The sequence below is a fragment of the Argentina anserina genome, chromosome 1 (assembly GCF_933775445.1).
Source record: "Argentina anserina chromosome 1, drPotAnse1.1, whole genome shotgun sequence".
Classification (NCBI taxonomy): Eukaryota; Viridiplantae; Streptophyta; class Magnoliopsida; order Rosales; family Rosaceae; genus Argentina; species Argentina anserina.
The window spans coordinates 15815004-15837035 of record NC_065872.1 but is presented as its reverse complement, the minus strand read 5'-3'; the positions used below and the strand labels follow the sequence as shown (position 1 = coordinate 15837035).

General features: G+C 38.9%; 1 protein-coding gene across 3 annotated transcripts; it reads left to right on the top strand.

The window, feature by feature from the left end:
• Nucleotides 1-802: 802 nt before the first annotated feature.
• On the top strand, nt 803-12068 carry LOC126790241 (DNA topoisomerase 3-alpha). Of its 3 annotated transcripts, none has more exons than XM_050516417.1 (24): nt 803-1172; nt 1633-1811; nt 1891-1963; nt 2192-2314; nt 2421-2542; nt 2627-2699; nt 2791-2907; nt 3093-3176; nt 3381-3560; nt 3694-3822; nt 4610-4684; nt 4851-4940; nt 5084-5188; nt 5654-5688; nt 6336-6465; nt 7051-7103; nt 7177-7276; nt 7791-7829; nt 8441-8519; nt 9411-9482; nt 9763-9834; nt 9921-10082; nt 11161-11281; nt 11532-12068. In XM_050516417.1, exons 1-24 carry the CDS (start codon nt 873-875, stop codon nt 11743-11745), a joined length of 2727 nt encoding a protein of 908 aa, XP_050372374.1. In that variant the 5' UTR covers nt 803-872; the 3' UTR covers nt 11746-12068. The 3 variants fall into 3 exon arrangements, with proteins under 3 accessions (XP_050372374.1, XP_050372365.1, XP_050372382.1); XM_050516408.1 differs by having other exon boundaries at nt 11158-11281; XM_050516425.1 differs by lacking the exon at nt 5084-5188 and having other exon boundaries at nt 11158-11281.
• The last annotated feature ends 9964 nt before the right edge of the window (nt 12069-22032 follow it).

Below are 22032 nucleotides of genomic sequence, written 5' to 3'. Positions count from 1 at the left end.
AACAAAAACAATTGTGGATCTTATGATCTTTGATCAGCAGATGTATGATAACTTTGAGGCTATGAGCTTGGTTGTTAGTTTGATTTCCGAGATTGGTTTGATTAATGAAATGGATCGCAGTTAGCTATTGATTGAATTCTTCATTTTTCATTAAGTTATTGGTTGATTGTATAATTTTTTTTTAAATCGTAGAATAAATTCGAGAGAATAATAGTAGTTTTATTAATAGATATAGAGCTATATATATAGACATTACATCAAAGATCTTGATGAATTTGAGATAAGATATTATTCATGAATTAACTAGACTATACTAATTACGACAAGATACACTAAGAATATTTAAGAGATGATTCTAATTCAACATTTTTCTCTTTTTATATTAAAAACAACATTCTTTTATTGAGTCTTTTTTTTTTTGCTTACTCTTTTCCTCTAGAAGTTATCCGTGTTGCTCCTCATTAAGATCACATGCTTCTCAAGAGTTAGTGATCTCACACTCTCGCAGGGTTCAAATATGTTTAGCCAAGTAAAACACTAATCAAAGTATTATATCTTATAGCTGTTGGATTCGGGGGCTGGGTTTTTTATATATGATTTTTACGTTAATGGAAATTTTTCGGGCATCCAATATTTACAATATCAAATAATAACGCATTACACGCGGGAACAAAGTCCTTATAAATTACATCACGTGCCGCCGGTTCCCAAACACCGTCGTCGGTATATGGGCTCATCCCTGGAGTCCATATATAGTATTTTGGGCGTTGACACAGAAGACATTCTAGAAAGCGCGGGAAAATCAAGTCTTTCCCCAAACCCCAAAATCACATTTGGGTGTTTTGGCCGAGGCAAGCAGCAGCGGAGCCCTCATGTCTCGCAGCAGTGGCGGCGGCCTGAGGGTGCTGAACGTGGCGGAGAAGCCGTCGGTGGCGAAGTCGGTGGCCAACATACTGTCCCGCGGCCAAGGACTCCGAATGAGAGAGGGCCGATCTCGCTACAACAAAATCTACGACTTCAGCTACTCCGTCAACGGCTGCGCCGCCCAGATGCTCTTCACCTCCGTCACCGGCCACCTCATGGAGCTCGAATTCGAAGACCGCTACCGCAAGTGGCACTCCTGCGACCCCGCGCTTCTCTTCCAGGCCCCCGTCCGCAAGTTCGTCCCTGAGGTCGGGCCCCACACACTCTCTCTCTCTCTCTCTCTCTCTCTCTCTAAGTATATGTATATCGCTTTGTGGATTTAGGTTTTCAATTTCGATGAATTAGGACGACTGGTGTTCCGAAATCGGAGAGGAGTTGTCTGGTGTTTGTGTTTTTGATAAGGAATTTGTTATGATTATGGAAATGCTGATTGTCTAGCGGAATAAACTGATCAATTGTGGCTTGAGAGGTGGAAACTTGTTAGGGTGCTTTCGATGATTTAGGTCAAGGAATGTACTGAGAGCATTACCTAATATGTGCATTTCTGCCATTTCAGTTATGAAAGGGGGGTTTAAGGTTGGAAATGAGTCAAATGACGTAGTTTGTAGAACTCCAGTTGCCTGCGCGACAATGTCTGTTGCTGTTTTTATTTTGGTTGGTTTGATTACCTGACATCGTTGCTTTTTTCTTGTGATTTAAATTACGTAGGACAAGTTGGATATCAAAAGGACATTAGAGGAGGAAGCTAGGACATGCCAGTGGCTTGTATTGTGGCTTGACTGTGACAGAGAAGGGGAGAACATTGCATTCGAAGTTATAGATGTCTGCACATCTGTAAATCGTCATCTTACCATTAAGAGGGCTCGTTTCTCAGCGTTGATTGACAGGTCCGTTCAATAGTATCCCTTGTTTTTCCTCTTCTCTTGGGATTCATTTTTTGTAGTATTTACGTGTTGCTGGTTTCAGGGATATCCATCACGCAATGCAAAATCTTGACAATGCAAACAAACATTTTGCTGATGCAGTGGATGCTAGGCAAGTTAGTACCTCTCGTCTCGTCTCCAGACTTTTTTGGTGACTTTATGGTCACATCTCATTTTGTGTATAAATTTGTACTGAAAATCTTGTTACACTTTGCCGTCAAGTGTTGATTGCTAATTGAAGGACAACTCTTAGTCGTATCCTGTTAGTATCAGTGTTATCATCTCGCTATGGCAATGTTCTTGTATCTTCAATATATAATATGCATCCGTTGTGTTTATGACAGGAAATAGATCTACGAATTGGTGCTTCATTTACCAGGTTTCAGACCATGCTCCTGAGAGATGCGTTTGTTATTGATTCTGCTGCGGATGACAGAAACCTTGTTCTAAGTTATGGTCCTTGTCAGGTATTGGACTGATTTCACACTGCAAAAGACCATCTTTTTTTCTTTTAACTGATGTAAAATGTATTCAGTTCCCTATCATTTGCCTCACCCCTCCCTTTCAATACAGTTCCCTACACTTGGTTTTATTGTGGAACGTTATTGGGAGATACAGTCACATGAGCCAGAGGATTTTTGGACCATTAACTGTTCACATAGATCGGATGAAGGAACTGCAACTTTCGGTTGGATGTAAGGCAAACATTGTTACCATTAACTGTTCGTCTCTTAGCTTCTGAAACTATTTAGAACTCAGTAATGGTCTATCTTCTGCAGGCGTGGCCATATTTTTGATCATGCTTGTGCTGTCATAATCTATGAAATGTGCGTTGAGGAGCCTCTTGCAACTGTAAGTAGTGTTGAATTTCTGTATGTAGCTCTATAATGCTAAGTTTGTACAACATCTTGCACTTGTAGCTTCAACATTCAATTCATTACAGGTCACAAAGGTCAGGCTACAGGAGAAGCCGAAGTATCCTCCATATCCTTTGAATACCATTGAGCTTGAAAAGCGTGCCTCAAGATACTTTCGAATGAGTTCTGAACATACTATGAAGGTGGGAATTTTTGGAGTATATACCCTTCAAGGGGATGCTAAGCCTTGCCTTTAACTTTACTATGTCCTGGATCCATAATGTTAGCATTTGTTTTTGGAACGTGGAGATCCACAATTATATCTATTCTTGCGCTTGTCTTTATTTATATCCTCAGTCGTACGCTGAATCTCTTTTACTAACTATAGGTAGCAGAAGAGCTTTACCAATCTGGTTTCATCAGTTATCCTCGCACAGAGACCGATGGCTTCTCTCCAAGGACCGATCTGCATGTTAGTAATTTCATTCATTTTTCTAGCACACATAAGAATACTCTTCAATTTTTTATTACCTTTGCTCTTGAAGACTATAAACTTTTTGCCTTATCAAATGTAACACCGTATAATCTTTATCTTCATTAATCCGTCTTATGTTTGTAATATATCATTGGCTTTTTGGGCAATTTAATGGATTTTTGAGATCCTTATTTGATGTAGGCAATTGTACAAGAACAACAAGGGCATCCTGGATGGGGATCATATGCACAGCGATTGTTGGACCCTGCTTCTGGGCTTTGGAGAAACCCTAGTAGTGGTGGACATGATGACAAGGCCCATCCACCTATTCACCCAACCAAATTTTCTTCTGGAGAATCGGGATGGAGTCAAGATCACAATGTAAGTAGTCTAAGAATTCATAGGTTTTATCAAGTTCATGGCATGTTCTTCAATTGTAGTTTCATTTGATCTAAGGTGAGATGTTTTTGCTGCTCTTTGCTTTCTAATATTATAAGTTCATTTTTGTTTTCAGCGACTTTATGAGCTGGTTGTTCGCCATTTTCTGGCATGCGTCTCACAGCCAGCTGTAGGGGCCGAAACTACTGTTGAGATAGATATTGCTAGTGAAGTGTTCTCTGCATCTGGGAGAGTGATACTAGCGGTGAGTTTTTCATTGTATCCTCATGCCCTCACTCTACTGACAGGACTCAAATTTTGTGATGGTAATTTTTAGTGAATTGCTAAAGAGTCTTATATATTTCTTGGGTTGCTGGTTAGGTGTATGATACTTGCAGTCTAATTGGTGTTGTGGATTGGATGCTAATCTTGGAAATAAGTAACTATTACGTTCTTTGATACTTTTCTCTAGTGGTTGGGCTGGCTATACCTTTTCATAATGATAGTTATTTTCAATTGTATGCTAGTCCCCTTTGAAATTGATGCTGGTTTGGAGACAGCGACCCAAGTAATGTTCCTGTTCCGATGAACATTTCACCTCATTTATTGTTCTTCTTTCTCTCTTTATCTTCTTTCTAGCAAATCTCTGCCGGTAGTACACCAACTGTAGACTGAGAGCTGAATACCATTATTGTTGCAACGTGCTATCTTGTCTTTCTTGCTTAATGTTTCATATGCTTCCAGTGTGTCATGCAAGTTCACAACTGCACAAAATATATAATAAATTTTGTCTTTATGTGAGCGACTGCAGGAAAAGATGACATAATATTTAGCTTGATCTGCTTGAAAAATAAGTGTAGTGCCTCAATTTTATACGATTCAAATGTCTTCTGTTGCTTCTTGCTATCTTATCTGTGTGTTTGGTCTTTAATATGCACTAATTGTATCAATACAACTGCGGCATTACCTGCTTTCTGTGAGGGTCTGACACTAGATATTAACAATAGTGTTTCAATATATTTGAATCATTGAGTCTGTGATTCTTGTATCAGAAAAATTACTTAGACGTGTATCGCTTTGAATCATGGGGAGGTTCGCTGCTACCTACATATGCTGTTGGACAACAGGTTTGCTATTGATCATCCAACTAGCCTATGCAACTAAATTGCCATTTTATTTTTCTCGTTGATAAGGAAAATGAAATAACAAAAACTCACTCTGGTTTTTGTTCTTGACTGCATTCTAAGCTAGTAAATTTGATACACATTACAACATATATGATTTATGTGGCAGTTTATGCCAACAACGTTGACTCTTGATTCGGGAATCACTAGGCCTCCACCACTTTTGAGTGAAGCTGATTTGCTGGGCTGTATGGACAAGGTGGTGAAATTATGAATTTTGATTTTAATTTTTCTTCCCCCTGTACTGCAGTTTTCTCAGGCAGTTGCTCTGAATAACACATGTAGCACAAAAGTACTTTATCAATAAAATTTTCCCAACTTTTTATTTCATCAATTTTACAGGAGGGTATTGGTACAGATGCAACAATGCATGATCACATTAAAAAACTGCTTGATCGTTTTTACGCAACCAAGGATGCAAATACTCGTTTCTCACCAACCAATCTGGTATGGTGGTACCTGTTTTTTTAGTTATAATAATTTTTTGAGATATTCTCAACTTATTAATCTTCTTTAATGACCCTTCCTAATTATTCAACCATCTTCATTTCTTTTGATTTTTGAATTTCTTAATTTTTGCTCAATTGATAGGAATGGTAGCTAGATATTGTAGAATCAAATGAGGATGTTCTACCAACCAAGTTCATGGAATATAGGTTTAGTTTTCCTAGCATTATTTGAAATGTTGTAACTTTAAACCATTTCGAGTAAATGAGATATGTCATTACAAAAATTATCAGAGCATGGAGCACTGATCAAATCCTTAGTGTTCCGGTTCTGAGAATGGAACAATTTTTCTTTCATCTTTTGAGTACTGGTGCTAGGGAAAATAGACTGATATCATACAATTTCTCTGTTCTCATAAATGAAAATGGAACTGATCTTCTACTGATAAATGGTCATAATTTTCAGGGTGAAGCATTGGTGATGGGATATGATGACATGGGGTAAGTATTCATCTTCCTATGGTATTAAAATGGTTGTGCAATGCACAACAAAAACCTGGACATTAAACACAATATTTTGTTAAAAATACTCTGGAGATAACATCTCAGAAATTATGATACCTTGTCAGATCAGTTTAATAAAATTAGAATTTACACACTGCTTTCCTTGTAAGCTAGAACTGTGCATCTGCACTCGGTCATTATAGTTCCTAGGATTACAGCCTAATTTGTAAGACCTCAAATCTGAAGGTCTGTCTTGTGTTTTACAATGTATCAAATGCTTCATGTGTACAATTCTGAAGCTTCAAAGATGCATATGAAATGTCTTGACCAACCAATTCATGGGTTTTATATCACGAAGATGAAATACAAAGTACAACTGTCCTCCAGTCTAGCATTTTAATTGAAAAACCCAACAATGAAGACCAACATTTTACTCTGTCCTGAAGCTCCTACACCCCAATCCCTCTACAAGTGCTTCTATAAACAAGCTGCACATATATACCATCAGAACACTAACAATCGTATACACTTTACCAATTTACCCTCTGGGAAACAACAGTATTTGTTAGTTGATGCTTGTCTATTCAATTCATTTGACGCTACTGTCTTACAATCTTTATCGTTTGCTGGAACTATCTACTTAGGTATAAACTTTGGAAACCCTACCTTAGAGCTCTTATGGAGCGTGACATGAAAGCAGTTAGTGAAGGTAATAAGAGCAAAGCTGAAGTTTTGGAAACTTGCTTGCAGCAAATGAAAGCCTGCTTCCTTGATGTAAGCTTCTAGTTTTGCTTTCCATTTCTTGATTTTCTTTCTCATTCCGTCATTCGTATTGCAGCTTGAAACACAGGCACTACTATGATTCTAGATTTCTAGTACACACCCTAAAAATGTTTATATCCCTCTTCATTTGTTTTCTAATTCTTTTGATCGGAATTGATTAGAACTGTTTATAATACCTCATTGGGTTAAATTCTTCACACAGTTTGCAGTTCACACTGTTTTTATGGAAATGAACTCGAAAGAATAGAAAAATGTGGATGGGTGTATATGTTAATAACTTCATCCTGTATGGTTTTGTATACTTAACATATTGCTGTGGAAATAAATTGCCAAGTACAAATAGCTAGCATTCCTGCTACCCAGTTTGTTGTGTGCTTTCCAGAAACCATATCAACCATTAAAAACAATATTAAAGTATCTCAACAACTTAGAACTATATATTAAACCAATTCATTTGTGGGTCTTATGCTGCCGAGATGCCTCAGTTTACCTCATGCCATGTTGGTGGTTTGGCAATTAAAAAAAAGGTTTGACGTTGTATTTATATACACCTAAAAAATCTGGTAATCTGTGTAGGCTAGGCTGAATAAAGTAAAACTTTTGGAAGCCATGGCAGTGTTTTTCGAGAGGTATTTTTCCTTTTCTTCTACTTCTTGAATATATAGATTTTTCTGTGATAATGTGTTATTGCCTTTTACACAGATCAATTAGACCTGGCCAAGATGAGCACCATGCATCTGGAGAGTTTATTCGGCAATGTGGACTTTGCCAGGAAGCGGATATGGTGCTTAGGAAGAATCGGGTAATGTAGTAACATAAGTATCTCTAATTCAAAACTGTTACCAGTTGGGTCTTTATAAATAGTTATAGCAGCATTAAGTCCAAACCGGGCTTTCTGGTTCTGAACCCAAAATGCTAGCTCCGTGTAGAAAATATTTGGGGGATAAAATTTTGATGCATTATCTCCTGTCTGTAGAATTATCTAATAGCTTGATAATGAGATACCAAGTAGGAAAGTAATACGTAAAGCAGAAACTATCATTACGGTGATTGTCATACCTACATGCCAATACTGCCCAACTAATCGATCGAGCACCTCATGTGTAAAATCACTAAAATCTCAAGCATAACCAGACTGGTTTTCAGAGAATGTGCACTGAGACAAAAAGTTGTAGCATTTTTGTGGCTCTGCTTTCTTATATAGTATTTTATTTTCTTTATGGCCTGGGGTTCATAGCTTCATATTGCTTTTGTATAATTTACAACCAATTTTTCAGATTTCTGACTAATGAACAAGTCATTCTTTCTTCATACAGGATGGAAATTTTATGGTGGGATGTATGGGTTATCCTCAGGTTTGCCTGTTTGCCTATAATACTATTCTGTTGCACTATAAATTTTTTGATAATTTTATGCCTACATATATGTGTGTGTGTGTGTGTGTGTGTGCCTTTTCTTTTATTCTGCATCTTACAGTTAGTAATGTTTTGCATGGTGTTAAAAAATCTGTCCACAACTAAACAAAATTACAATGTTTAAAAGAAATGTCGCATCTACTAATGTATTGACAATGTCAATATATCGGATTTTATGCAATATTCTGGCCTTAATCAGTTCGTTTTCCTTTTTTAAATCCTTTTTCAATTTGTTGATTGTTGGTATACATGTTTATTTACCTGTAGAGATGCTACAAGTTTATATTTTTATTTTTCCTGCTGAATAGTTCCCCTTTTAAAGTTAGTGGAAGATGATTTATTCAAAATTAAAAGATTAGTCTCATATGCTATATATTTGGCAATTGGGAATACATAACTTTAAAAAAACAAATTCAATTACATAACATTTTCTTGCTGTTAAAAAAAATCAAACTACTCATTGCTGTGAAAACAGGAAGTTTGAAACTGTATGAAACTATATATTTTCATTAGTCTTGATTTTATAACGCTTATTTGCTGTACCTTTTCAGTGTAGGAATGCTATCTGGCTCCCTGGATCTGTATCTGAAGCAGTTGCAACGACTAATGTTTGCAACTCATGCACTCCAGGTTTCTCTCTATTATTGTATTGCTTGGAAGTCGCCTAAGTATTGTTTAATGTGTGCTTGACTATGAATATACTTGGGTGCAATTCAACTGTTAAGTCATTGGGTGTTCAGGGTTATTTCACTAGTACCCTGAAGGAGTTTATAAGTTCTTATATGATCTTCTGAATTGGATCTTAAGACTAGGAGATTTCTTAGTGTACATAGCTGTTCGGGTTACTCCTATGTGTTCTACATGCACCTTGTTATTCGGAGACTGGCCCTAAAAGTTAAAGCTAAAAAATGAACCATCTATTTATGTCAACCTAACAACATACCTCTTATGGGGATGGATGTTTTGAACCCACTACCTCCTGTAAGCAAGGCTATGATATCATGCATGACCATGCCTAAAAAGCTTTTGCTATAAAGGGTGGGCAAAGCTAAAGTATTTAAAACTACAATTTTTTCCCAAAATTTGATCGTCAGGTGAAGCTAAACAATCAGAATGTGCATCACCACCCTTTGTGGGATTTGGCCTTAATCCTTCATCAGGTTGTTTGGATCTACGGATTTAGGAATTCCTGTTAAGCATTCCCGATTTGGTGCGACCATTTCTTGCAAAACAAGGGATTTGCTTTATTTTGAAAATGTAGCTAATTCGACGTACTTATGCAAATATTGTTAGTCTGTCATATCATCTACTGCATCCAATTGTCCAGTACTAATCTTCCTAATAGTGTTAGTGGTTCATGTTTTTCCCAGTTCTCACATAAAGGTTTGCACAGTTCATGTTCTTTTACCTTATTTAAAGCATCCATCTGGCACAAATTCGAATAAAAATAAATGCTTTGTTCACTAATATTTTGCTCGGTTTTAATATCTCATAGGTTTCTTGGTAATCTTGATTCTATAGGTCCTGTTTACTTGATTCAATTTACATTTCGGCGGCTGGAAATACCACCGAACTATAGTACCAACCATTTGGGTAAGTGCACGTCTAGTAAGATGCGGATTGCCTCAATACATTTCCTCTATTTGCTTTCTGCCTACCTGTTATTTTCAGTTATCCAACAGATTTGCTTCTACATCTCATGTGCACCCAATTTTCTAGAGAATTCCAACATATATATGCCTAAAGTCCTAAACCTTATAGACAAGATGGTGCACCCAAACACCACAGATAATTCATTGGCCCAAGAAATGTTCTTTGAAATTTTTGGAAGTTGTAGTTGGTCTAACATGGAATTCCATACACAAATGATCAGGTTGCATTGGTGGGTGTGATGAGATTCTTCGACAGTTAACAGAAATATGTGGAACTGGTTCTCGGTCAGCAGGTTCGCATCTCTTGAGTTAATGTTTCAATTTATAATGCTACATATATGTTTTTATTCTCTTCCAAAATGGCCTTTTATACGTTTAGCGAGAGGGCGAGGACCAGCAGCATCTAGCAATGTTCAACGAAATAATACCAGGCAGGGTGCTTGCATATATTGCCACCAATCAGGGCATTCTTCAGGCGATTGCCCTTCCCAATCTGTAGGCCCTCGAAGTGTTAGGCCGCGAACTATGAATGCACAAAATGGTATGAATGCTTAAATTTTATGTATGCGTACTTTTTAATTTATAAATCTTAAGAAGCTTTGCGTGGGTTTATGAGAAGCAAACCCTAAACATATAGGAGCAGGTAATAATGTCCTATTCAAAGGTATTATGTTATCATTCCTATAGATTCATTGGCATGTAACCAAAATGATAGTTTCCTAAGTTTTAGAAAAGAAAGGAAACTGACTTCTGATATGTATAGGTTAGTATCAGGTTTAAAAGTCTGGCATTTTTTTTGGAGTGTTACCAGTTTTAGAAACCCAAGTTAAATAAATTTCTCTATAATAGTGATAGGATGTCAGGAATATCCTTCCTTTTTTTTATCTTTTTGAAAGAAAAGGTAGCTGGGGAATTTATCTATAGAAATTCATCGTCTGATAAACATAATGCAAGTAACCATCAATTAACAAATAGGAGCATAGAGACATCTCTAGTGATCATCCCAAAAACATTGTAACGCAGGAACTCAGATAGCTGGAACTCCTTGTAACACTATGGAGAGGAAAAACCTATGAGTGATGGTCAAGTTCTGGGAGTCCTCATGGAATTCTGCTACTAGCAATGTTAGGATTATATTCTTTCTTCTATTATTCTTAACTGGGAAGCGGCTGTAGTATAATCTCCTGAGCTTTGTACTAACAGATGGTCTGCTAAGCCTTTAGCCCTGGCTGCCCTCTTTAGATGCTTTTTGTTTCAGTAAAAGGTGTTTCTTTCCCAACAAAAGAAAAAAGGAATACCTTTCAGGGTTTGATAATTATTTATTTCTGCACTAACCCTGTATCATACATAATGACCATATCATGTGGAACCTAAATTTTAATGTTACTGAAAATTTAATTTCCTTCACGGAAGACCAAAAATAGAAAGGAAGAAAATACAGAAATACTGACTTTTATGAACAACAACTATATGGTTTTATTTCATCGATATCCAGATGATATTTGTCACATTTGGTCCTTGGCAGTCCCTGCATTGAGTGCATTCTTGATTTTCATGAATCTCTTCTATCTTTACTTGGTGCAGCTAATATGTTATCTTATAATGTTTTCCTTTAGCAGGGCAAATATCAGTCTCATGTACTACATGTGGTGCACAGTGTGCTCTACGAACTGCTAATACCACACAGAATAGGGGAAGGAAATTCTACAAATGCCCATCGCAGGAGTGCAACTTCTTTGTGTATGTGTTTTGCATGAACCATGAACTTTAATTTCATTTTCTAGATACACATATATTTCTTACTTTCTAGGAATATCTCAGATGGCCAAGTTAAACAAATTCAGGGAAAATGCCTAATTGAAATGAACTTTTGTTCAATTACAACAGAAATATTGGTTCTGGCTTCAAATACTTTAGAATGGACTTGCCTTATATTCAGTGTCCGAAATTATTCAGTTCAATTTTCAAGTATGCATTTGCTGGTGTGTAGATGGGAGGATAGTGTTGGCAATGGGAGCGTGGGAAGAGGTTTTCAGCGTGCCACAAATGTTGACGGTCAGAGTGCTGCCAGGGGCAGAGGTGCAGGACGTGGTACTGGTGGAACTTTTGTGTCAGCAACTGGTGATCCTAATTCTGGTAGAAGGTGTTTTGTTTGTGGAGATCCATCGCACTTTGCAAATGTCTGCCCAAACCGTGGAAATTGATGCACCTCTCTCATATCACATGGAAGAAATGTTCACGTACAGGTATGTAACCAGATTGTAATTCAGGTGTTCTTTTACACAACTTCTCTATTTGTTTTAAGACTATCACATAATCAATGAATTCATTGTTGATGAGGTAACTACAATGTATGAAGCTATGAAGCAAGTTTTATTTTTATCAGATTCTTCCTATTTCTTTTTGTAAAGGTTTGAATCTAGTCGTCAAGTGAAATTTGTTCAGTAGTTGAATACCCAAGTCGTGGAACGTTTCTGAATTCTTGTCAATTGGGATTTTGGGTGTATTAATGTTTTGGCCTTCAATATATTGCGTCATGTCTATATTCTTGATTGGGATATTCGAACTTTAAGATCAAATAGACTAGAAAAACCAAGAAACTTGTCTCACCCGACAGTTTAATTCGGTACGCCGCTGTTTGAAGAGGAAAGGAAAGAAAGTACGTTACATATAAAGAAAATTCTTGATTTTGGATTCTTTGTAGTATTATTGATTTTACGGATGGATTACTCGTGTATTTTCATGCAAAGAGGGTTGCGTTATGAGCGACTGAGGCCAACAACTGAATTTCCAAAGGAGTTGCATTTCTTTCACTAAAGGGTGCGTAGATCAAGTTGGGACTAGGGTCATTTCACTATTTTATTTATTTATTTGTTTATTTTTCTTTTGTGAATGGGGTTCACAAACGCCGCCGAAAAGAGACATAGAAACGGCGGGGCATTGATGAAAGTGAAACACACTGACATATATTATTGCAATGTTGAGAATATTCTACCCAGGGACAAAGATGAAGTCGCACAAGTTACATCACATGGCCCCTCACGTAAACAACGTAACATGCCATGTTCCAGTTGATATCGCCTCTCTGTCAACTACATCATGAAGGAGGCATGGATCAAAGCTTGAATGCTTTCTATTGTTTAACAAGAAAATGGCGCTATGGTGTTAGCATATATTGTGGCAAGAATCATGTTTTCTTCATCAACACTTCTCCAATTACTCCAACTGAATCATAAGGGTTATATTAATCTAATGGAATGTTATAATTTTGACACCACAAATGTAACTTTAAATGTCTCAATCGGCAATTAAACAGTAAGTATTGTGAGCTCAGCGTTATAATATTTGAGATATATATTTTTATTTTTGACAATTTAAATTATTATGTAACTGTTCCGGGAGAATTACTATTTTACCCTTGTGTGTGTCTTAGCCTAATAGGTTTCCTGTTAGGAGATAGATTAGCATCTCCGTAATAGATTAGGACTCCGAATCCTACGGGATTGTGGTTTTGTAATGCCTATATATAGGCCCCCATATCATTCAATAATACACAAGTATTTCATCCTGAACCACGTTATCAGCACGTTGCTCTAAAACCCTGAACTTTTAGAGCCCTCGGAAATTTTTTTTTCTTCTCTTCCTCCGCCGGCACCGCCGCCCCTGCAGCCGCTGCACCGCTGCCCCTGCCCACCGCATCGCAGCCGCCGCACCGCAGCCCCCCCCCCCCCGCAGCCCCTGCCCGCAAGCCCTGCACGCAGCCCCTGCGTGCTGCCCCTGCAGCCCCGCGCGCAGCCCCTGCGTGCTGCCCCCGCAGCCCTGCGCGCAGCCCCTGCACGCTGCCCCCGCAGCCCCGCGCGCAGCCCCTGCACGCTGCCCCCGCAGCCCCGCGCGCTGCCCCTGCACGCTGCCCCCGCAGCCCCGCACGCTGCCCTGCCCTGCAGCCCCTGCGACCCCCCCCCCTGCAGACCCTGCGACCCCCCTGCTGCCCCTGCACGCAGCCTCCGCAGCCCCGCAGGGTATCCTCCGCATTCGCTCCGCAAAAACATCTTTTTTCCCCGACAAACCCCGCATCAGAGGATTCAAAATTGCTCCTCCCGCATATATACGCAATGAACGCGAACTGGACAAGCAAACTCTTCGCTCAAGAGAAGCTACTCCCGTCTTCTCTACCCTTTTAGGCCTTTAAACTATTTCTCTTTTTTCCTTTTTCTTTTCCTATTGCTTATTAAATCATTTATTTGCACGTTTTCGTTTTCTAACTCTGTTTCGCGTGCTTGCATAGGAAAAGTGATCACTCGTCGTACTATGGTGATGACATTCATGCCGAGATGGATGATACTTTTGCCATCTACATACGATTCCGATCGTATCCTCCCAAGATTTTTATGTCATCGGACGAAGATCGAAAAGGAATTCAACAAGCAACTTCATGCATGACGATCGATTTGCAGAGCAATTTACTTATATGCGGTCTATTTGGCAGACCAACAAGTATGTTTTTCTTAAAGTTGCTGCTTTTGAAAATATATATATAAATTATCGGGCGCTATTAGCTTTTTTTTTCATGTCTTCTTTTCCGGCCTTTCTTATAACGCCGATGAGACCAAAGAGGGATATGATTCCCCTCTTGGTCGACGTTTTTCGTGTGACGGTCCTGGGGGAGTCACGTTATTATTTAAAAAGGAAGATATCGATTTCGTGTGGTCACCTGAGTGCACCGCTGTTTTGGGTGCGATCATGAGAATCGCCGATATGCATCGATTATTTTGTGACCATATACATCACAACCCTTCTAATTCCGGTTACATACTTGAATATTTCGATTATTCGAAACCTATACAACCCTCGTTTCTTATGGATGCGTCGCCATCGCGACTGTTATTTGAATGTTTGAGTTTCTTAAACTCATGTCTATAAACGATAATCCCAAGGTCTACATACTCATTTATTTAAGTTGATTCATTACTCTGATGCAGCACTATTTACTGACAAAAGATCCCAAAAATAAAGAATTCTATGGGACACACTTAAAGTGATTTAATGAACGTCTATGACGTTGTATTATCAGAGTTGACCTTGATGCACACTCCACATCCAAGAAACACATGCCATTTTTGGCACATGTATCTATTTCTTGAGGGAATTTTGGAGATGGAAAAGTAACATTCTTCCATTCTCAAGTAAGCAAACATTTTGAGCCTCAGGCTAAGGCTCCGCCCGATCCGATATGCAAGATTTTGTTGCTACGGACTTTTGATTAGTCAATCTATTTTGACTATGTCTTCTGCTTACTATTTTTCAAGTATGACGTTGGCATTGCCATGATTATTGCTCGACTTTAGCTTAAGTCGTCTATTGGAATTGGAAGCTTGTTTGTGTTGTATTAAATATTGGCATATTCAATAAAATTTCTCGTATTTCTTGTTTACAAGATTGACTCGTGAGAATTTTATTTGCCTTGGCTAGCATGCATGGTCAACGTTTACAACTCACGTGGTTTTTAAATTGGCCGCTTTTGGGTTACATGGGACCCCAATAGCACTACATTGTGATTTTGGACTTTGAAATTTGGAAAACGGACCTCGGAACGTCAAAATTGACGTCGTTTTTCCCGGTTACTTTCCGGCGTTTCCGGAACGTTTTCCGGCGTTTTACCGGCGTATTCGCCACCTTCCGGCCATATTCCGGCGTTTCCGGCACAGCCACCCGGTTCCTACCAGCGTCCCCTGTCGGACCTGAAGTTCCGGCCTCCATACCGGTCAGTTTCCGGCCGCCGCCGGCCGATTTTCCGGCAATCGGTGCCGCCGGTTTCCGGCGAGTATTTTCGACGATTTTTTCGTCGTTTCTCGTCATTTTTCCGGCATATCTCAGCAGTTCTTGCTGCCATGTTTTCCTAGTCCAAAATTCACCCGGTTTTGAGTTAATTTGACATGGTTTTCCGGTTACTTTTCCGGTTTTCTCCAAGTCGTTTCATAGCTCAAATGATTTTATTATTATTGGTGACCACCCGCACCAAATGGAAGGTTTTCCACCGTAATTGTTTGGTATTCAACTGCTCCAATACCATGTTTTTCCAACTCTTGAGTTGAAGAATGTAGTTCTATTGCCATGTGATACACTCGATGGGATTGCACATTTGTTTCAATCCCCCCTCTTACAATATCCTACGGCGTATTGTGTAGAGAAGTTCACCGCGTCGTTGACTCTCTTAATCTTCATTTTGAGAATGTCCCGTCGTGAAATCGAGTGTCTTGCTAATTGCGTAACCACCCACACTGTCCTACGGCGCAGGTAGTTGTTTTACGGATCTCGTGCGGAGATTGTGTTCTATATCTTCGTGCCTTGCTAAGTTTTAAAGGCCATACATGCCAATGATGGATTTTCATCTTGATATTTGTGTTAAGAATGGAGATGAATAAATCTGTCTGATTTCATTGACAGTATCTTTTTCAAGCTTCGACAGTAGCTTTGCTTGCCTGCAGCAGTAGTTTATGTAACTCAAAATTCTTTGAATCATGGGTTCGGTTTTACTGTCTTCTCGGTTTTGACATGATCGTTTTTTGGTCATTTTGAACAAGATATGATGATTCGAGTTCTTTGAAATTCACATTATCATCTATTTTTCATGTTCACGAAGCGATTGGAGAACCACCTCACCCGTGCTCCACACGGTGAGGCCGTGCCTATTCGTGCCATGCACGGTGAGGCCGAGTCTGCCCTTCTCGGCGGCTCCATGGCATTAAGGCCGTCGGTGGCGGCATCCCCTCCTTCATAGGAGCTTGTGATGCCTCCCGTGCTTTCTAATGCCTCCATGACAATCTCTGATGCCAATCGCTCATTTTGCAAAGCTTGTTCTTTTGCTAGATTTCAAGGAAGTCCTTATTTGCTAAGGCTCCAACCGAGAACATTCCATTCTTACAAAGTATTTAAGGTGACATTAGTGGACCCTATCCAACCGAATACGGACATTTTCGGTATTTTTATGGTATAGGTTAAGAGCATCGACGCTTTGGTCACACGTCGCTTTGCTTTCCACAAGAAACGCTGCATTCGCTAAAGTTTTTAGCTATGATCATCATCCTAAGGGCTCACCACCCTTCCTATCCTCTCAAATCTATTTGATTGGATATCGTTGGAGAGTTCACCTCCACGACTTTGATGATTTTGTTTTGCATATCTACGGGGATCGTCGTTGAACATATTATTCCTCATGTTCATTCACCGCACGATCTAGCAGAGCTCAGACTTGGTTATGGGTACTAACCTGCCGATTTTTGCATGGGGATATGTAATGATGTTGCATGCAGCGACACTTATTCGTTTCAGACCCACAACTTGCCAAGCGTTTAGTGCGTACCAGATGGTCACTGGATACGGTCCCAACGTTCTTTTCACTAACGCCTATTTGGTTAAAGTTGTGTATGTGCCTCTATTGTAGTTATCTCCATGGGTCTACTTGAAACGATTAAGTATTCTGGTTGGTTATGATTTATGAATCACCAACACTTGTCCGCTATTTCCAATCTACAACCGTTGATCTCTATCCTGCGATATTAGCAGACGGTCACTTTGATGAGACATACTTCCCGTCGTTAGGGGGAGATATGAAATGCTCCCATTCTGGTTTTAACGCCAGGAATTGACGTGGTGTGGCACTATGTCTCATTAAGATCCCGCGCTACTCAAAGTGAGCAAATGTGCAACGCATTATCGACCTCCAGAAAGTCAAAGATTCGATGCTCAATGACTTTACCGATATTGCGAAAGTGACGAGATCGCACATAAATGCTGTGATGTGCCGGTAGGGTTGGAACTCTCAGAATATGAGAGAATTTCATATGACCAGGTCCTAGCACCGTTGGCACCATCCCTGATAGTGGGAAGGAAGCCGGCGATGGCACCATCGTACGCTGTGGTGTTGTCGGCGCCCGTGGCATTGCACCACAAAACAAGGGCGGCAAACGCAAAGATGGACTAGTAAGGGTCATAGCTTCGGTCTTGGCTCCTGCCTAGATGAGGGGGAGACCATTATTCTCTAGAATCAAAACTAGAAAGAAGCGAAGTGCGTAGGCACAAGTATTTCGCCCATCATCAAGAGATATTCTCTAAACATGTGTATCAACTAAGTTTCTGTGGGACGCTACAGACTCATTTTGATGATGTTAGAGAAGAATAGAAATCTCACGAATTGATCGTATACAGCGCGCGCCTGTGTTTAATGTATTGATCTCCCATGATTGATGATGTATTCGCTTATGCTCTTATTCCGTTGTAAAGCATCAACGATGAGCAACTTGACCGAAGTGGAAAGAATCAATACAGGCTGAACTAGACTTGTTATATTGGTCGTTGTTCGTAAGTGTAATGAGAAAGATGAAGTCATGCAATATATGCAGGACTTATGGCGCAAAGATTGTCTCATTATCCTAGTATTGAGTACGATGAGTTATATTCTCTCGTTATGGACATAATTGCTTTCCGCTACTTGATTAGTAGTAGTGTCCATGAAAACTGATTTGCAGCATATGATAGTGGTCATATAATATCTGTAAAAGGATCTTGACGCAGATATGAGAGTGCCCGAGGGACTTTAAATGCCTCCAGACCACGGAGAGCTTATGTAATCAGATTGCGACGTTCGAGAGAACATAGTACAATCGGTTGCAAGAACTCATACCCATATGTGTTCATATGAAGCTAATTCTTGATTCTCTATTCCGTCTAAGTATAGATGATGAAGAGATTCAATGAGCTATACATTCATACATGTTAGTGTTGTTGGGACACTATTGCTTTCATTATGACGTGATTAACTATGCGCCTATGCATTGTCATTGGACTTGCATTGCTTCTTTGACATGGGTTTAGTTCTACACTTAGTGAACCAACACAAATCCTATCCACACCAACGCCGCCAGCAGCTCCAGCAACATCAACGTACGCCTTGGTGTAGCAGTCGACACTGGTAGCGTAGAGGATGCGTACGGTTCCGTTTTGGACCAAAATCAGTCCTTCATTGGTCTATTCCCCCGTTCTTTTGTGAAAGACACATTGAATGTGACAAATCAGAATCTGTCCAGTTTCGTAGGTCAACTTCAACGAGACCTACAGGACAGCTCACTCGATTAAATATGGTGAAATTGGTACCGTTGGAACGCTCTATGTGTCTACTTTCCAGGGACGCCAACCATTCGTTCATAGCTATCATATTGAGTGAGTTATGGCCGTTTTAGCAAAGTAGGACAGTCCTGTCCAGAAATTTGCAAGTCAGTCAACTTCGACAGAGCATTGTGAACTGCTCCGATCGGATGAGGTTGTGAACCTTATGTCACTGGAAAGACACGGGTGTCTACTTTTCAGAACATTTTACGATTCGCTGATACCTATTGTGACGAAGAAGTTATGGCCGTTTAAGTGAGTGAAGGTCATTCTACCCGAGAATCTGATTTTCATTGCAAACTCTTGTTTTGAGTTGTTATGCAATCTTGTTTCCTAAGATATAAGTTTGGCTAAGTATAACATGAATGATCCAAGGATGTGTGGCTAGATTAATGATTAATCATTGGCCCAAGACTACGTTTGAGAAGCATGTAATGAACGTTGTATACGTTGTTCTTTGTACTCCATGATTATGGCACTAATCAGGGGGAGTTGTTTCGTAGACTTCAGGGGGAGTCTACCTCACATGATGCTATCAAATGTAGACGGTGCGTTGTGCTCTTTTTCCCTTCGATCAAGCTTTTGTTTTTACCCAAGAGGTTTTTGTTTTGCTTGACAAGGTTTTTACCGAGGCAACGATGTGTGCACCATGCAACCTAGGCATGCGACACAAGGGGGAGTGTTCCGGGAGAATTACTATTTTACCCTTGTGTGTGTCTTAGCCTAATAGGTTTCCTGTTAGGAGATAGATTAGCATCTCCGTAATAGATTAGGACTCCGAATCCTACGGGATTGTGGTTTTGTAATGCCTATATATAGGCCCCCATATCATTCAATAATACACAAGTATTTCATCCTGAAACAGTAACAAGCTTTTTTAATTTTGTGCCCACATCAGTAAACTGTGAATTTGTACTTGAATTGATAAAGAAGGCTAGGTGAATTCGATAAATTTAGGTTAATGATATATTACTCTTTACCTATGCAATATCAATGGTTTAATCGAATCTGTTTCTTTTCTTTTTCTATCCTCATCTCACTCATTCCGGCAACTGGTCGGAACTCTTTCTGTTGTGTTTTTGCAAGTCTTCTGTCTGTGCTATTTCCTTCTGGGTTTTAGCTGATCTGTAGCTTGTCTTTATCAGTTTTTATTGCTGTATTGGGATCTTTGGCTTTTGGCTTTTGGGCTGGTCCCTTACTCCCTTTAATGAAATATTCATTACCAAAAAAAAAAGTGTCAGTGAGATATGACCTTGTCTCAGTTGTCTGCAAAATATTAATGATTAGAACCTTAATCACATAGTCCATGAGCCAAAAGAAAACACCAATAATTGTTAAAATTCATCCCATGAACTTAAAAATCACACGCAACATTTCTTCCTCTCATTTTCAAAACCAATAAACAAGAACACATTGAAAGCGTGCCCTTCAGTGATAGTCACTCAACTACAAATTTAAACATGAATTGAGCATTTGGCCTTTTCCCAATTGTAGATGATATCATCCGATCTCGATCATGGAAAATAAGAACTTAAAAAAAAGAGAAGGAAAATGACCATGAAAGTAACATGTGTAATAATTAACTATATTGTTGTCCAAATTAAGAGGCAAAGCAAGTTATGCATGCCATTCTACTTGTACCTTAGTATGAGTTGCACGTATCATTGCTTTCTCATTTGTGTCATTCTTATAGTATTATTTTCCATGTTCACATCCCTGTCCATCCTCATTAGGTCAAATTGAAGTTAATCCTTCTTGTTTATTGTCTTGTAACCTTGTTGATACAATGGTTGATGGAGTCGTGCAAGATGCTAGTTTTGTATATATCGTAACATGCCGCCGATGCCGGTTATTAACTATTCCTGCAAATCAATCATTATTAATTTCATTAACCCTTTCAATCAAAAATCACATGATTATCTTCAATCTTCTCTACAATGTAAAAGGGTTAATTGTCCCCTTAAAACAAAAAGGGTTAATTGTCTCCAACTCTCCATCAAAAGCCAATAGTATGCTCTTGTTTAAGAACAGTACGTGATGGGCTCTTAACAGAAAAAAATTTATATAGCAATTCACTTATAATTATAGAGATCATCAAGTAAACTCCAAACGATCAACATCAATAAAAGAGTAGCCATCCTAAGTCCTTATTCCGTTCTATAAGGATCATTTTTCCATTTGTTAGACTGTGATTGATCGATAAATCACTAATATGAGTTTTTGGGTAGCATTTACAAGAAGGCAACTACGGTTTTAGATACGTACATGGTCATAATTTTTAATTACTTTCGTAGTGTTCTCTAAATATTTACGAGTATTAACATCTCAGACCGTAACCCTGTTGGAATTATTATTCAATAAATCAATAGGTGACTACTTGATTGTTTTATGTTTTTACCAAAATTGGGAAAGGCTACATCTCCTACCCTAATAAATTCATTACTTGCTTGGTATTATCTAGGTAAAATAGCCGCAACAAATTTCAGAAGAGTATTTTAGTCCACCATGCCAGCACATGGATGACCGGCTGCACATGAAGGATGCGCACTTGAGAGAAGACAACTAGTTGGTTTATTCTTGCCCTATATTTTCTGCTACATTCATGCACGTATGGTACTTAAAAAAACAAAAGTGCAAAAGAAATATAACTCATGAGCGAGAGTTATTGCAAATTGTTTCAAATAGGGCTGTAAACAGTTCTTAAAATGTCAAAAAAAAAAGGAACTGAGAACCGAACCGTTTAAGATAAGCGGTTTGGTTTATGTGTTTTTGAGCGCTAGAACCGTTGCCGAATTAAACCATTTAAAATGGATAGGTTTCCGATTTTAAACGGATCCTAATTTTTATGAACATCATCCTACACTTGAATATCAACCTATTGGAACCTAGAATTCATGCAAGATTGAAATATTATAACCTGAAGGTTCATACTTAAAATCATGATATGGAGGTTCCAGAACAAACGAAGCAAAAAATTTGAAAAATATCTATCCATATTCCAATTTAAACATATTCATATACAAGTAAGGCCTGATTCATGTGGAACTCAAAAAAAAAAAACAATCTATGCCAATTGAAGAGACCAGAAACAAAGCTCTTAATTGGATACCCACCGGTGTTCTCTCTGTATTCAATTAAACAAGTCCGAATCTCATACTCTCCAAGCAACCCTCCAAATCAGAAAGAGTACACGCCAAGCAATATTCTCCTAGTTGCCTCAGTTCAAAACTTTGTTGCTCTCCTCTATATTTCTAGATTCAAATTGATACATTAGAAACAAATCAACGAGTTCGAAGTGCTTGAATTAGAAAAAAGTCTAAGAACTAGTA